We start from the raw sequence: 16,685 nt of genomic DNA on the forward strand, positions 1-16,685 counted from the left end.
GGTGTACCACCATTAGTTGCTGATGAGGGAATGGGAGAAAGCCATTATATGCCCATTCCTGTCCTTGGTGAGAATTTGGAGTTAGGGAGGTTGGCTGCTTTCCCTCTTTTCCAGGAATTACTTGAACTGTTCAAAAGGGCAGGTGGCAGTGGCTGTAGATTTGAGATCAGCCAGGTAAAGTGTTAAGTGATTGGTGATAATTTCAACCTTTGGGAAACCTTGTTATAACAAATAGAATTGAGGTTTAGGTTTCCATAATTTTTTTTTTTCCTGGAGAAATGTGTATGTTGGTCATCCATACCTGGTGAAGGCAGGCTAGAGGCACTTGGAAATGTTCAGGCTAGGGTGGGTGAGTATGAAGTAGCCTCTGAATGCCTTTTAAACATATTCGACTCTGTCTTATTGCACTGTGCAGGATGATATCTCTGAAGTGCCTCCCCATCCCCTGTTTTACATCACACCTAATCTAGACCTTGACCAACTCGGCTAGACCTGCCCTAACATGCGTGTGAGATGTCACCTCCACAGCAGAAAGAGAAGCCTGCCAGGTGTTGCCACTCACCACTCAGAGTTCTGCGATGGGAGAAGGACATGCGGGAGAAAGATGCAGGGAGCAAATAATGCCAGTGGAGTCGTTAGCTTTCTCTGTCTCTCAGACAAAAGATAAGGGAAGGGTGGGCTCTTGCTTGGCCCCTTTCCTGGTTTAATGTGGATTACATTTTTGACGATTTGTTTTTTAAACTAGAATTATGAATTTTCTTCTCTAATGTTATGTCTGCATATCTCTTCTGATATGTTTCTTTCATTTTGATAACTTTAAAAAATAAAAAATTAAGCTAAAATGGTGGGATTTGAATCTAAGATCTCTGCCACCTTCTTCCAGAAGGTTTTTAGTTGGTGACTGAACTTTTGTTCCAGAGAAATGATATAAATAGTGTTTGAATTCAGCATACAGGTCTGGAGAAGCTGTTAAGTTTGTATGGTAGCTGAGTTATAATTCTAATATTTCAAACCTCAGTGCTGTGTCTTAGGCAGAGTAAGCTATTTGTGTCATAGGCTAATACTGAGAAAGAAAGATGTTTTTTCCTTGTGAAAAGTTCAGGGGTGGCCTCAGGCAAAAACTTAAACTATGTGAAGTTTATCTTAATTATCCTTGCATGGCCTTTTTGGTTATTTTTGTCTTCCACTTGAGCGCCTTAGACCCTCCCCATGAGTCCTTCCCAGAATCTCCCCTTACTCCTCCAAATGCTCAGTGCTCTAAAACCACCACCTTCTCTTTCCTCTGTCTTCCTCTCATTTTAAATTCCCATTCTCCCAGTGCCGACGAGATCCCCAGGTTATTGGGAAGCATTGGAGCAATGGCTCTCTGCCCTGGCAGCACATTGGAATCACCCGGGAAGATTTAAGAACAACAATACCTGGGTTCCACCTGGAGAGATTCTGATATAATTGAGTGGAGGGAGAGTGGCAGGTGGAGGGGTGCGGGATTGGGCATTGGGATTGTTTTTAAAGCTCTCAGATGATTCTAATGAGCAGCCAGGAGGGCAGGAGGAGAACCACTGCACTAGATTCTAGAACAAAGCTTCCCAACTGGTGAGCCAGGGAAAATGGATTAGATGTATTCATCTCCTCGGCTCCTGGGAGGCTGGGAGGGCCTGGCCGTGCCAGAGCCCCATGGCCAGCCATAGGAGCAGCCTCATCAGTATATCCTAGTTTCTTTCTCATGTAGTATTTCTGTGTGGATCATGACATGGAAATTATTGGGAAGCATTGCTGGAGGATTTTTAATATCAAGTTTGAATTATTGTGGTGAGTGAAAAAGATTTTAATTGAAAATGTATCAAAGATAGATATTAACTTGGACACGATAGCTGTGTTTACAAAAAATGATAGCTTTCCCATCCAAAAACAGTCTTTCTCCATTTTTTGAATTTTTAAAATAGTTGCATAAGGCTTTAGTGCCTTTTTTGTAAAAGTGTGCATTTCTTATTAGATTTGTTCCCAAAGTGTGTTTTCTTCTCTTTCTCTCCTTCCTTCCCTCTTTCCTTCCTTCCTTCCTGAGAACGAGGGAAAAAGTAGAACAAGGAGTTTGATCTATAACTGACTGTGAACCATCAATTGAGATAACTCACTACTTTTGGACCAGCCCTGTATTAGTCTATTCCCACATTGCTATAAATAAATACCTGAGATTGGGTAATTTATAAAGAAAAGAGGTTTAATTGGCTCATTGTTCTGCAAGCTGTACAGCAAGCTTGGTGCTGGCATCTGCTTGGCTTCTGGGGAAGCCTCAGGAAACTTACAATTATGGCAGAAGGTGAAGGGGGAGCAGACGCATCACATAACTGGAACAGAAGCCAGGGGTTGGAGGAGGGGCTAAACACTTTTAAACGGCCAGATCTTACAAGAACTCTCCACGATGTATGGCGAGGACAGCACCATGATGGTGCTAAACCATTCATGAGAATTCTGCCCCCATGATCCAGTTACCTTCCACCAGGTCCTACCTCCAACATCGGGGACTACAATTGAATATGAGATTTGAGTGGGGACACAGATCCAAACTATATCAAGCCCCAAAGTGTATTTTTAAGTAATGTTTTATTGCTGCTCTGCCTCTTTTTAAAGCAATACAAAGAATTTTGTGTTTTTCTCCCAACCTCTGCTCCGTGCTTTGGTAGTTTATCCCAAGTGTTGGAAAGAGCAAGTGCCCCTCTTGTCTTTCTCATTGAAGAGTTTCCTATACCATTGTTGCCCACTTTTGTTCCAACAGGTATAGAACATTAACTGACAGCTGCTCTGCCTCAGCAGAGTTCTCGCCTGCTGGGGTCCTCGCCTTCTCCTAACTTACCTTCATTTTCTAATTCTCAACTCATGGGTGCCCTAAGAGCATTACTCTGTCAGCAAGCTTCTTTGTAAAATGGGTCTTTACATTAGGTATTAACTTTTGCTATATTTCCACCTGTCTGGGTCTACAAATCAAATAACTTTTTGGGGAAAATAAGAATGAGTAGGAATGAATGATTCCTTATTGCTGGCCTTTCTTTGGCTATTGTGACCCTTTAGCTTGGTAGTACAGCTTCTCTGCAGTAGACATTGGGAGGATATGAGGCTCCATCACACCCATACTCACTTCCCTGCCTCTGGCTCCCCGTTCCACTGCAGTCAATCCCATGCAGCCAAAACAAGATTCCACAGCACTTACTCAATTGAAGTATTCATTCAGCTAAGTATGAGTTTGTTTTATGCACCATGTACTTGAAATCTGAAAGTTTAGTACATTTGCATTCTAATGGCTTTCTTGCCTTTCATCCGTCTCCAATCCCCCCTCCGCCATGCTGTCAAAAGTGGAATTTCTAAAAAGCACTACCTGATTATGTCTTTTCTTTGTTGAGACTGTTAGTTAGGGTTCATGCTGGCTTCTTGGTAGCATATTCCAGGCTGTGTGACTTGCTCCCTGATATGGTTTGGCTGTGTCTGCATCCAAATCTCATTGAATTGTAATAATTCCCATGTGTTAAAGGTGGGGCCGGGCGGAGATAATTGAATCATGGGAGCAGTTTTTCCCATACTGTTCTCGTGGTAGTGAATGAGTCTCACAAGATCTGATGGTTTTATAAATGGGAGTTTCCCTGAATCTGCTGTCTCTTTTCTCCTGCCATGTAAGACATGACTTTGCTCCTCCTTTGCCTTCTGCCATGATTGTGAGGCCTCCCCAGCTATGTGAAACTGTGAGTTCATTAAACCTCTTTTTCTTTATAAATTACCCAGTCTCAGGTGTGTCTTTATTAGCAGCATGAGAACAGACTAATACGCCACTGCTGCTGTTCCCTACTTCCAGGCCTCTGCACTGCAGTGTTCTCTCTCTGGAGTCATTGACTCTTATTCACTTGTTCACCTGGCACACTTTCCCTCTTTCTCTGTGCTTTCTCCTGGACTTTACACCTGCTTCTGTCTTGGTTGGTTCATTCATTCAACCAACAAATATTAATGCATTCCATTGTGTGTCGTGCTGGGGATATAGGAATGACAAGTGCACTGCCCACATAGAGGGGAGGCAAGTAATCAAATGAACAGAAGAATGGTTTCAGATGCTGGGAAGAAATAAGACAGCAATGTGATAGGGGCTGGAGCTGGATAGGCTTGGACAAAGTGGCCAGAGACGTTTTCTTCAAAGAGGGGATGTTTAGGTTGAGTGCTGAACAACCGGGTTAGCCAGCCATGGAAGCCTCTGGGAGGAAGCTCTCAGTGCTGAGAAAATAGCACCTGCAAACACCCTAAGATGAGAAGAGGATATCCCAGGGCCAGTGTGGCTGGAGCAGAGAGAAGGAGGCAGGGTGGATAAGTGCACTGGAAACTGCTGGAGGGTTTCAGCAGGGGAATCAAGTAATGCTTTCTGTTGAAGCTGCACTGATCATTTCATGTTGTCAGTGGTTCATTTGCATGCGTCTCTGTTAAAGTGTGAGCTGTATGAGGGCAGTTATTCTCTGTGGATCCCCAGAACGTAGCCCAGAGAACTGGCAGGAAACATTTGGGGACTTAATGAATGAAAGAATCCGTGTTTTCTTTTGATGTGTTCTGTGTAAGTGGTAGAATCATTTAACACATTTTAAATAACATTTTCTGTTTAATAAAATCTGGCCATTATGGTACTAGGACACTATGAACAAGGAAATGCCCCAGAATTTTTCAAAACTGTAGGGTATTAGTCCAGATGTTCTTTTCAGCCTTTGAAGCAGTACCACAGAAATGTTAAGTAGAATCTCGATGGCTGGAAAAGAATGAAAAACCATGACATTTAAAAAATAAAAACCGTAAGTAGCAGAGTAGAACCTCATGATAAGGCAGATACACATATGACAAACACTATGGCTTTTGTTCTCCAAAGGGCAGGCAAAAGTTCATATCCTCTGGCGGGGGAGCAGTGGGGAGCAGGGGTTGGTAGGAGGTGGTCATCTGATTAATTCAGGATTTCTTTAGTTCACTAAGAGGGCAGTTTTGTATATGGTTTAAATGTCATTATCTTTACTTTCATGCTCTTTGAAAATATGGACTACCAGAGAAATACTATTTTTCATTAACTACACAATAATGTCACCTTGCATATTATGTGATTTGCTTTCTGGATCTAAGTTTTAGTGTTTATGGTGAACTTTTACTCAACAGTACTTTTCTATTATGATTTTAATTTCTAGCTTATAGGTATTCTCCATTAAATCGTGAGTTTTTTTTTCTAAATCCAGTTGGAAACCCTAATTTATATCTGCCTGTATCCCATTAAATAAAACTATATTTGAATCTCTCATGGTAAATTCATGATTTGATGAAAAGAACATGTCTACCACCATAATGGCACCCAGTCTTCTTATTTTTGTTTTTCATCCTGAAGTTTCTCTACCATCCTAGTCTTAAGTAGGATTTTTTTCTGATTACTTCTTCTTCCATTTTTACTTAAAAATTACCCTACAGGTTAATTGAGGGATTTAAAACATGGTATACCAAGTAGATTTGGACATTTTTTAACGATGGAAATATTTTCCTCTACAGAGACTTCAGCAACACAGAAACACTGTGTAGTGAACAAAAATATTATTGTGAAACATGCTGCAGCAAACAAGAAGCCCAGAAAAGGTAGGTAAAGATTTAGCTCAGGGTTATCTTTGTGTGGTGAGAAGGATCCCAACTGTGGGGCCCAGCAGGGTTGGCTTTGAATCAATCTCAGCTACCTGGGCTTGTAGCCGTGGAGCCTTGGGGAAGTCAGTTACCCTCCTCACCAGTGAAACTGGGATAAGAACACCGACCTTGGAGAGAACAACTTGGAGAGTTGTCTGTCCGATTGTTTACTTATTTGTTTATTCTTTCAGTCATTCAGCAAATATTTGTTGAGCCCTGCCATGTGCCAGATATTATGCTAAACAAGTAATGATTAAATACAATCACTATTCTCTTGAGATTAAAGGTAAATTATATAAAGTACTTAGCAGAGTATATAACACATAGTAGGCACCCAATATTATTTTTGTTTGTATTGCTTAAACATTAGGACCTCTTATTTAGAGACAGAGGTTTAAAAAATATATATCATTTCATAAGGACTCATGAAGAAATTATTAACACATCAGTTATAAGAATAGGTGATTAGAGGCTGGGCACAGTGGCTCACACCTATAATCCCAGCATTTTGGGAGGCCGAGACAGGCCGATCATTTGAGGTCAGGAGTTTGAGACCAGCCTGGCCAACATGGTGAAACCCCGTCTCTACTAAAAATACAAAAATTAGCTGGGCGTGGTGGCAGGTGCCTATAATCCCACCTACTCAGGAGGCTGAGGCAGGAGAATCACTTAAGCCCAGGCTGCAGAGGTTACAGTGAGCTGAGATTGTACTACTGCACTCCAGCCTGGGTGACAGAGTGAGACTCTGTATCAAAAAAAGAAAAAAGAAAAACAGGTGATAAGAAAGTTAGAAAGTTATTGCACCACCTTTTCCGCACACTAGACAGTTACAGTTCTTGGAAAATCTGGAATAACCAGTTGTCCCCCATTAATCTGCTCCTAGAAGCCAGGAAAGTTGCCATTTCAGTCATCCTGCGAAGGCTTCCTGTGAGTTAAATCTATCTTGTCAGTGGTTCTGGAGTATTCAAGGCAGCTGGCAGATGCTCAATACTGCTGTCTAAAACCATCAGGGGTCTAGACCTGAGGTTAAGATCATTTCTCTGCCCAGCCTTCCCAGGCGTTCACTCCAAACATGTACACTTTTCTTTGCTGCAAAACTTACAGATGGTTAGTCACTGTAGCAGGCAGGCCTCAAGGAGGTAGGTAGATATCTTTTGTTAGTAAAGAAGGTCACTCATGTTTGTCCCCCATCCTTATAACCTCAGTCTGCCTAAGGCTGGCCTTGGGTCTTCCTTTGTGGCATTAAGACATTTTTTGTTCAGCCCTGGGGGGTTTATATATTACAGTGTCATGTGTTCCCATAAAACATGGAGTTCCCCATACTTCTTATTTCTCTACTGTTGTTTTACTTGCTTATTTGTATGAACAGGGCTTTTCCTTAATAGATTCCTTAAAACTATTCTTCTAAAATTTGTCCTTTTCACATACTATGCATTAAAAATGTACACAAACTAAATGGCATTTACACTTAATTCAGTACATTCATGGAATGGGGGGCTGGAAGGTAACTGGAAGACTCTCTATTCTAGCAGTGTACTCTGCATAAACTGTTGCCTTTGTGACTTTTTACTGAGGAATGTTAATGGTTACCTAGTAAAAAAACTTTTCTATGTTTATATAAGTTTGGGAAGTCCAACATCAAACGACAGAACAATTCCTTTACTGCAGGATTTCTCAAAATCTTCAGTCTGGTAATGTATACATAGGATCTTCAAAGCAGAAAGTAGCATCATCCAAACTTACCTAGCCACAGAAACACCACATCTGTTAACATCTCCAGGGCTCTCCTGAGCCCAGTTTGTGAAATGTAGCCCTAAGCCAACCCCTGCATTTTATAAATAAGGAAACTGAGAGCTAGAGAAGGGAAGTGACTTGCCCAAGATCACGAGGGTCAGAATGAGAGTGAGCCTGGCACGCTTGATGTCCTGATGCCCAAGAGTGTATGTCAGAAGCATCCATCCTCCTGCCAGTCCTCAGAACCTGTAAGTCCAGCAGTCAGCACCGTCTACCTTGTCCTCTTCCCAGTTTCCTGTTCTCAAAAGCTCTCAACCCTCCTCTCCATCATCTCAGGGAGTAGATTGTCCAAATATCATTTCTCTCTGGAAGGCACAGGGCAGTGATGGAGAACAATTGCACAGCCTATTTTTGTTTGTACAAAAATTCTGGAACGTCTCCTTTCAACAAACAGACACACACTGTTGTACATGTCTCCTGCTGGGAGCCAGGGATGTAGGATAAGTCAGCTCTATATAAGCCAGCATACTTTTATCCTTGCAAACTGTTCGGTTGTTTGCTGGTTTGAAGTTGGATAGAACCTACTGTTCTGTTTGTGCAGATGACAGTGTATTCTCTTCCCTTAATAGGTGTTGGGTACAACTGATTTTCTATTTCATGGTTTCTTAGGATGAGGGTAAAAAAGCTGCCCATGATCTTGGCCCTGCACCTAAAGCGGTTCAAGTACATGGAGCAGCTGCACAGATACACCAAGCTGTCTTACCGTGTGGTCTTCCCTCTGGAACTCCGGCTCTTCAACACCTCCAGTGATGCAGTGAACCTGGACCGCATGTATGACCTGGTTGCCGTGGTCGTTCACTGTGGCAGGTAAGGGCAAGACCGGAAGCAGGTATACAGGGTAAGTGTAAGGGTTGCCACTTTGCTGAAGTATACCCAGCTGCACCTTTCCTGGGCCGTGGCACTCAGTACTTTTGGGATCTTTGCCAAACTCTTACTGATCATCACAAAAAATATATAAACATGCCTGCAGACACATAAAATAAAGAGCATTCCAATAATGATAATCTAAATGTTCTATCATGAGAGAAATAACTTAATAAATCTCCATTGCATGAAAACGATGGTTATGAAGAATTTGAAATAACATGGAGAAATAAATGTCTATGCTATGATTTTAATTTTTAAAAAGCCAAGTTGCATTTATAGTATGATCTCAAAAGTATTTTAAGATGTGTAAATAAAGACTAGAAGCAATGGATCAAATTTAATAATTTTTTGGCACTTTGAGTGATTAAAAATATATTCTTAAAAAAATTCTTTGTTATTTTTGGTCTTTCCCCAACATTCTGTAATAAGTATACAATCAGAAAAAAGATAAGAGCGAGAAGGCCTCTAGATATGGAGAGGCAAAGCATTTTGCCAAAATTCCTTTGAGCAGATATTTTTTATTCCATAATTTGGTATAAGGGAAGAAAAGTATCTTGAAAATTCACCTGTTTGTTATTCTTTGCTCAGTTGGGACGGGTTTATGTTCTGTCTTGGGAGTAGGCACAGCTTTCCCCCTGCCCTCATAGGTTTTAGATTGGGGCATGTCATAGAGCAAGAGTCTTTCTCCTCCATCTGCTAAGATCGGATTATAGTGAATACACCATTACCAGGAGACTACCATTGCCACGCAGAGGAATAGGTTGATGTATTTTTAATTGTGTACTAGGGTAGATGGCATCAGAAACTGTAACTTCACATCTGAAGCACCCCATATTTTATCCTGTGTGTATTAACTTTAAGTCACTGGCTATTTTCTTGTATTCTCAGTAAAATGATATTTATTGGCTAGTTATATGCCAGTTTTGTGGTGTTCTCCCTAAAGAACAGCTGTTATTCTTTTGAAGAACACAAGGTTCCAGTGATCTGGAACCCAGCCTTGAGCACTGGATGAGGCCTCACATTGGTGCAAGGTTGGGGAAGATCTTAGGGCAGGCAGAGCCTGGGACCTGGTGGGCATTGTGGCTAAAGTGGGTGGCAGGGGTGGTGTGGACAGGAGGGCCCCTTGCACAGGGTACAGGACTTTCAGTGTGGGTCTCTGTGGGTGCCCAATTCAGATCCTTGGGAGGACTGGCAGAGACCCAGGTGAGGGAACTGGATGTCCAGCAGGAGGTTGGGTTCTCTAAGGTCAGTTTCTGTAATGTGAGCACAAGGTCAGAAGAGCCCTGGTAGCAGAGCTCAGTTGGTGCCAAGTCATGCATGCCACTAACTAGGATTCTTCAAACTCCTCCCCACAGAAGTAGCATTGTTCTCCTATGTGGAGCAGGGCTGGCCTATGCATGCGGATTGGGTGGCTTCCAGGTAGCACTGGAAAGCTTTGAGGTTAGCGAGCTGGGCCTGCCTTCCCTTCCATGCCAGGACCTCCTGGCCCACAGTTGCAGCAGGTGCATAACCTCATGCACTGATTTCTGCTGCAAGTTTTTTTTTAAGCTCATATATTCTGGATTCCATGCCAGGATCTGAAAATAGAGTAACGAAAAGACACACAGCACAGGGACCCTGCCCTCACAAAGCTTGTAATCTATCTGGAAAGACTGGTAATAAACAAATAAACACACCACCCTGCTACCCCCAAAAACAAACCACTGCAAGATAATTTATGATTTTGATCAGTGCTATCAGGAATAAACAGGGAGATGAGTCAGTGATGGGAGATACATCTTCAGATGAGGTGGTCAGCAGAGATTTATCTGGGGAGGTGACATTTGAGCAGAGGGCTAAATAGAATGCAGTTGGGGGAAGATTATCTCTGGCAGAGTTTACAGCAATCCAAAGGCCCATAATATGAAGGGGGCAGCGTGTGAGAGGAGCCCGATGGGTTGGAGCTCAGAGGGAAAGGGAGACAGTAGCTGGAGGAGGCTGGAGAAAGGGCAGGAACAGATCATTGGCATCATCTTGTATTGAAAGAGGGTAAACAAAGGGGGAAGTTTGGCTTTTTCAACTTTAACGTGCATTAAAAAACAGTTTTAGGTTTAGGATTAAAATCTCCTCACTTGTGCAAATCTAACCTAACTACATAGTAACAGCTGCTTAGTTGTCCTTTCTGCTTTTTTCCATATAGCATAGTATATGGCTTTTTAACACTTGTTACTATGCATATTGGTATATTGATGTCTTTCTAAAGCATAGATCATACAACTCCTTAAAATTCCCTATTTCTTCCTGGCTTGCTCGAAGCAAAGCCTAAAATCTTACCTGTGATTCCTCCTACTACGCCTGCCCCTCAGCCCCCTCTGGTCTTCCCCTCCTCACTCACTCTGCTGCTCTGGCCTCCTTTGGCCTCTCTGCTCTTCCTGAACACACCAAGTGCTACTCGCCCACCCCAGGCCTTTGCACTTGCTATTCCTTATTTCTGAAACTTCCATCCCAGAGTCACATGGCTTCTCCCCATGCCCTGACCCCCACCCCTACCCCTACCCCTGCCATTTCCTTCAGGGAAGTTTCCTTCTACTCACATTATCAAAGTGGCCTCCCTTCACTTTCCATCAAATATTACCTTCTCCCATTATTCATATCCTGTTACCCTGCTTCATCCTTCCCCATGACACTTCTCACCACTTGACATACATTTATAAGTTTAGTTTGTGTATTGCCAATCTAGCCCCTACCCCAAGTCCCAAGTAAGTGAGGTCTTTGTTTTGTTCACTGCTTCTTCCCCTGACAGCTAGAATAGGGCCTGGCACAGAATACGTAGAGAGTAATTTTTTGTTAATATTTGCTGAATTTGAATGTCTGTTTTTGCTGCTGGATTATGAGTCCTTAGGAGACATCTCTTCTGCACACTTTTGTATTCCCCTGTGTCCAGCATGGTGTTGTGAACATAGACATGAGCTATATGCCAAGTTATTTGTGCTGATGATATAGTTTTTTTCCCAGAGAATCACTGCTTATAAAGTGCTAAGTAGAGTTTTATAAAGAGATAAATGTTAACTTGCTAACTGTCTTTTATTTGTTCTTTTCCAGTGGTCCTAATCGTGGGCATTATATCACTATTGTGAAAAGTCATGGCTTCTGGCTTTTGTTTGATGATGACATTGTAGAGGTTGGTTTGCAGATTATTCTCCAGTAGTCATAGAGCATCAGTAGTATTTCGGAGAATGTGTATGTACAGACATTTTCTAAAATAGGCCTGTTTCCCCATAATGTAATTTGAAAACAACTTAAACTTGTGTTCAAAACCAAATTCTGCTAATCCCCATGCTCCATGGAAAGGGAGAAGGGGTGTAATCGTGGACTCACTGACGCTGTGTTCTCCACGGTTCAGCCATAGACATGGGACCTCTCTATCTGTGCCACCGTAAATCATACTTCAGTGTAAGTCTTGTTTCCTATCATGACTAAAGCCCCCTCTGATACAGGGCAAACAATAGACTTCAAAGTTCTATTAAAATTATTATAACATATTTTTCTTGTATTGATTATTGTTTAAAATATTTTATTCAGTCTGTTGGATCTGGAAATCTTTATATTACATCAATACATTCTATGTATTGATTTTGTTATAAAAGAATACTAGCTGGAATGAATTCTACACTCAAAGACATGATCTATTTTAACCCACTAGGGTAGCAGTTTTAGTGGAATAACACCAAAAGAGATGAACTCTGGTGGCTGAAAAGACTTAAGGCTATTTCCAGGACCCATCAGTTTACCATTTGGGAGATGTCTTGGCTTGTTCTTCAAAGAGTGTGCCCACACAGGGTTGCTAATGCATGAAGGAGTTGCCTTCTTTCCCAGAGATGTACAATTTATGTGATGATGTCCTTTAGCCAAGTCTGTGGAATTCTCCATTTGCTATTGAAAGTTCCTAATCATGATTTCATAACAAATTGTGTTCCTTGCATTTTAATATATATTCTATTCGTTTTTATTTCCTGTCCCCAGGAATCATGTTAAGTAATTGTGTTGTTTTCTTTCTCCTTTATTGCAGAAAATAGATGCTCAAGCTATTGAAGAATTCTATGGCCTGACGTCAGATATATCAAAAAATTCAGAATCTGGATATATTTTATTCTATCAGTCAAGAGAGTAACTTAAAGAACTGTGGAACTAATTCAAGTGGGGGAAAATGTTCAAAGCACGATTACCTGGTTTCTCTGCAGTCTTTCTTCTTCCCCAGCGGCCCACTAATGGTGTCACTCCGAGTCTCAGTGGTCTGGCTGTGTTAGACTCTCTCCTTTTGTGTTTTTACATGCAGCACTACTCTTGGTTTTATTTCAGTCTGACATAGAGTTAACTGCAATCAGATTGTAGTCTGATTTAGATGAATAACAGTTGCTAATTTTAGGACTGGGTGAAAGCTATGCCATTCATTATGTCTGGCTGTATTAGAATGACGTTTCCTATGAATGTCTATGGTCTATTTTAGGTGTTTGCTAAACTTCTATGGCTTCCAGGGTCTTCTTACAATGCATTCCTTTAACTTGTCCCTGGAAGCATTGCTACCCATTTTCAGCTTCTCTGCCTCTCTTCTGATACAAGGACAGAAGAATTGGGTAGATATTCACCTTTTAGGGGTGCAAGTATAGCTTTAAGTTTGTGCAAGTGAAAATGTTGAAAAGTGAGTAACCTCGATACTAAAATCATCCTTGTCATGAAACAGGGTGAAGAGAAGCTGTGCACGGTGGCTGGTGTTGGCTGGCGTTGGCACTGGGCTGTGCTGACCTAGCCATTAGAATTCCAGGGGCTAAGAAGGCTCAGGGCAGGCAAAGTCAGGAGGAAGTTTTTGTGGACAATGAAAAGTTATTTTCGTACTTTTCTACCAAAACCAAGTTTCAGGAAAATAACTCTATGTTGTTTATTTTCAGTGACACTTATGTAAGGCCCTGTGAGTTGTATTTATCCTGTATCTGGCACTGCTAAGCTTCTCAAGGTATCTTTCCAATCCTGCTGATGTGTCGCAGTCAATGGCTGCAGGGCTGGCAAACCTCCCCTTAGCCAGTCAGCACAGCATTGTTCCTTATCAGGAATAACAAAGGTACTGCATCTTTTCAGCCATCAGCACATTGTACAACTTAACTTTTTAACGTAGTCCGTCTGTTTACTGAGGCACTGCGAGTCCCAGGGCTGATACAGAACCTTCCCTAGAGGGAATACCAGAGTTAGCTGGGTATGGAGGTGGCTCAAAGGAAGTGTCCGTGGGCGGGGGAGGAATGAACAAAATGGCGCTGTTTCTTTGGCTCAGACTCCTAGAATGCTTGACAAGTCAGAATTTTTTTGGAAGAACCTCATCTCACTATAGTTACTTTTTTCACTTTTGTTATATATGTATTTATTAGAGCATTTGAATATTGGTACCTTTAAAAGGGTCATTTGGTGTTTTGCCGTTGAGCTGGTTTTTGAGTCATAGATCTTGGCTTCCTTTGGAAGTCACTTAACTTCCATACACTATAATAAACTGTGAACATATTTTTGTTACCTAATGCATCCGCTGATGAACATGCAAACTTTGGGCATAATGTGAACTAAAATTGAAATGGAAAATGTTAGTGGCCATTTTGCAACAATGAAGAGGATAGCACTTTATCTAGATGAAAACTGGATTTCTTATCTTTGAAATATCTTGAACTGTTTGTTGCTCAGAACTTAAGTAAGCATGCCAACATTTCGTTTGTTTATGCTTGAAGTGAAATGTTTTACTTTTCACTGGAGAAGACAAAACAGGGTGATCTTCATGTTATTGTTTTACAAGTGATGGAAATGTACCTTGCCTTGTTTAGAGGCAATTTCACATTTGTAAATATTTTTTTTCCTCCATGAAACTTACACAGTAATCACTACCTGGAAGGTGAGTCTTGATCTCTTTTTAAGGAGAGGCACTTTCCAACTGAAGGTGATTGATGTGGGGAAGTGTTTGTACTGTATAGAATCCATAGATTTGACTGCAAGTTACAAAGTTTTAAGAACATGATGATTGGTCTCTAATATATTTGGAACTGATTCATAAGAAAAGTTATTAAATTTATCTTTGAAACACCTCTTGAAGATAATTTATTAGAACAAATATTTCAATTGGAAGCCTGTAGAAGTAATGTTTAAATGCCAAGTCATAAGTTCAGGATATTTCTTTTCTATTTGGTTGTGCAAAATGTTTTTTCCAGTGATTTAATCGAAGTAATTCCTTTTAATAGAAAGAGTCAGTTAAAATTCAGCATTCATGGATAGATTTTTGGAATGAAAAAGGGTAAGTATAAGAAAATATTGCAAAGACATTAAAACACTTGTATGGTGCAGGAAAAGAAGATTGGAAAAAGACCAAAACACACTTCTGCAGCAACACTCCATCAGCTTTTTAAAATTTAGAGCTATCTGCTAATTTTTTCCCTCTTCCTCCTCAATAAATGAAACAAACACTGGGCAGCTGCAGGTTTTTCCCAATCATGTCTCTTTATGTAAAGACAGTAACATGCATCCCTCATTCATGGTGTGAAGCAGGAAATGTTGTGGGAGATATGAGACCATTCTGAGGTCAGCGATAGCCCAAAGCCTCTGCAGTATTCCCTCCAACGGCCAAGGATTTCGTGTGTCATCTGCAGGAGTGAGTAGGCCTGCTGTATTTCTTTTAACTGCTGGGTGTTACAAAATAAGTTACAATGTTTTACACTAAAAAAAAAAACAGAAGGAACATTTGCTTTATTGGTTACTTACTAGTTTAACCTCTAGGTTATGACATAGCATGCTAAAAAATCATGTGTTTAAAAGTAAATGTTGGTAAAATGCTGGCATCTGGTCCTATTGTGTTGATGCATTTTCCCTTCTGTGGTCATAGGAAATGGACTGGTCTAAAGAGAGTGAGGCACAACACAAGCAGGGCATTAGTTTGAATAGGGAGTCAATCATATTTGGTTTTATGGCCTGGTATATTTTGGATTTAAGATAAAATAGGGAAAAAATGTCAGAAATGGTCCCTATGCATTTATTTTCATGGATACCCTTAATTTCATGGGCATGCCTAATAATGATCTATGTTCTAATTGGAGCTTAGGGCTTATTTTAGATATTGGAGTGTAGCTTTATTACAGATGGATTTTATCTTTCAACATTGCATTTTGATCAACTTTGTATATTCATGTGTATTAAAATATTGTGCACTAAATGTTTTGCCCTTGTTTGCTATTATATGGTCAAGGCATTTATCAGCACTATTGTAATGAACTCATGTAAATGGCATGGGTCAGGGAAAATTATTTCCTACTTTTCTGCCTAATTAAATTTCTGTTTTCCAGTATTACATTAATTTATTTTTGGCTTCCATTTCTGTATAACCAAAATAGTTACTGTATTTGTGTGGCGTTCCTATTATTTTGTTGCTAAAAATATTGTAGTTTTTATTTAAAATAATCTGTACCTTAATTTTTTAAAATGTAACCAATTCAAGCACTTTAAGCAATAATGTCAATCTTGTGAAATTTTAATCAGTTTAACACCCTGCCTCTAAAATTGTTTGCAAAAAATAAATAAATGAATAAAATGGGAATTCTCTTTCTAGAGAATTATATCCGGGTAATGCTACACACATGGACTTAAAATCCTTTTTATAAAGTGTGAGTCAGTGGCAGGTCTTATGTCCAAATAATTATTACAAACAATTTTGAAGCAGTGGAAATGTACAGAACATTCTGATCATTATAATATATAAAGGCAGTATTACTTTCAAGGTTGATAAAAATCAATGTTCTGGAGATAACTCATCACTTTTTTTGAGTGAAAAAGATCAACAGAATTTAATTCAGGAAATGGTATCTGGAGAATAGCAAATTGAGAATATCAGTGAAAAGAATTTAGGGATAGTTAACTAGGCATCACAGTGAATTTCTTTTTGGGGACTTTGCATATAAAATCCTTTTAACCAGTTATGAAATGAAAGATCCATTCCCCAAATAAGGAGGCAGCTTCCAGCATCTGGTTTCTAGGAAGGAGCAGGAGTGTGGTTGGTCCCTGATGGTCCTGTTTCTGAGCCATGGGGGACCCCCAGCTTCAGAAATACTCAGGTGGGTTCACACCACTCCCTGCCCCAGAAGGAGGGCAGGCACAGGTCCATGCCATGTGGCCTCAGTGAAGCCTACAGTAACCACGGGTAGGGCTGCTTTTCCCCGTCAATCACCCAGGGCATCTGTGGGTGGACAGAAGATTGTCATCTGAATACATGCTTGGGCCCAATTATGGGAATAAAACCTCATAGACCAAGAGCAGGGAATGTGCCAGTAAGTGTTGAGTCTCCCAGCTGCTGTCCA

At 40.7% G+C, this 16,685-nt stretch overlaps 1 protein-coding gene across 3 annotated transcripts in view; it reads left to right on the plus strand.

Moving 5' to 3' along the window:
- Window positions 1-15,941, plus strand: part of USP46 (ubiquitin specific peptidase 46) — a 67,647-nt gene extending 51,706 nt beyond the window's left edge. For all 3 annotated transcript variants that reach the window (XM_054484795.2, XM_054484796.2, XM_054484797.2), the window contains exons 6-9: window positions 5,548-5,631; window positions 8,077-8,274; window positions 11,416-11,494; window positions 12,383-15,941. In XM_054484795.2, coding sequence (XP_054340770.1) covers window positions 5,548-5,631; window positions 8,077-8,274; window positions 11,416-11,494; window positions 12,383-12,484 — 463 coding nt within the window. In that variant the 3' untranslated portion in view covers window positions 12,485-15,941. The remainder of the gene's footprint in view (window positions 1-5,547; window positions 5,632-8,076; window positions 8,275-11,415; window positions 11,495-12,382) is intronic.
- The last annotated feature ends 744 nt before the right edge of the window (window positions 15,942-16,685 follow it).

The sequence above is a fragment of the Pongo pygmaeus genome, chromosome 3 (assembly GCF_028885625.2).
Source record: "Pongo pygmaeus isolate AG05252 chromosome 3, NHGRI_mPonPyg2-v2.0_pri, whole genome shotgun sequence".
Classification (NCBI taxonomy): Eukaryota; Metazoa; Chordata; class Mammalia; order Primates; family Hominidae; genus Pongo; species Pongo pygmaeus.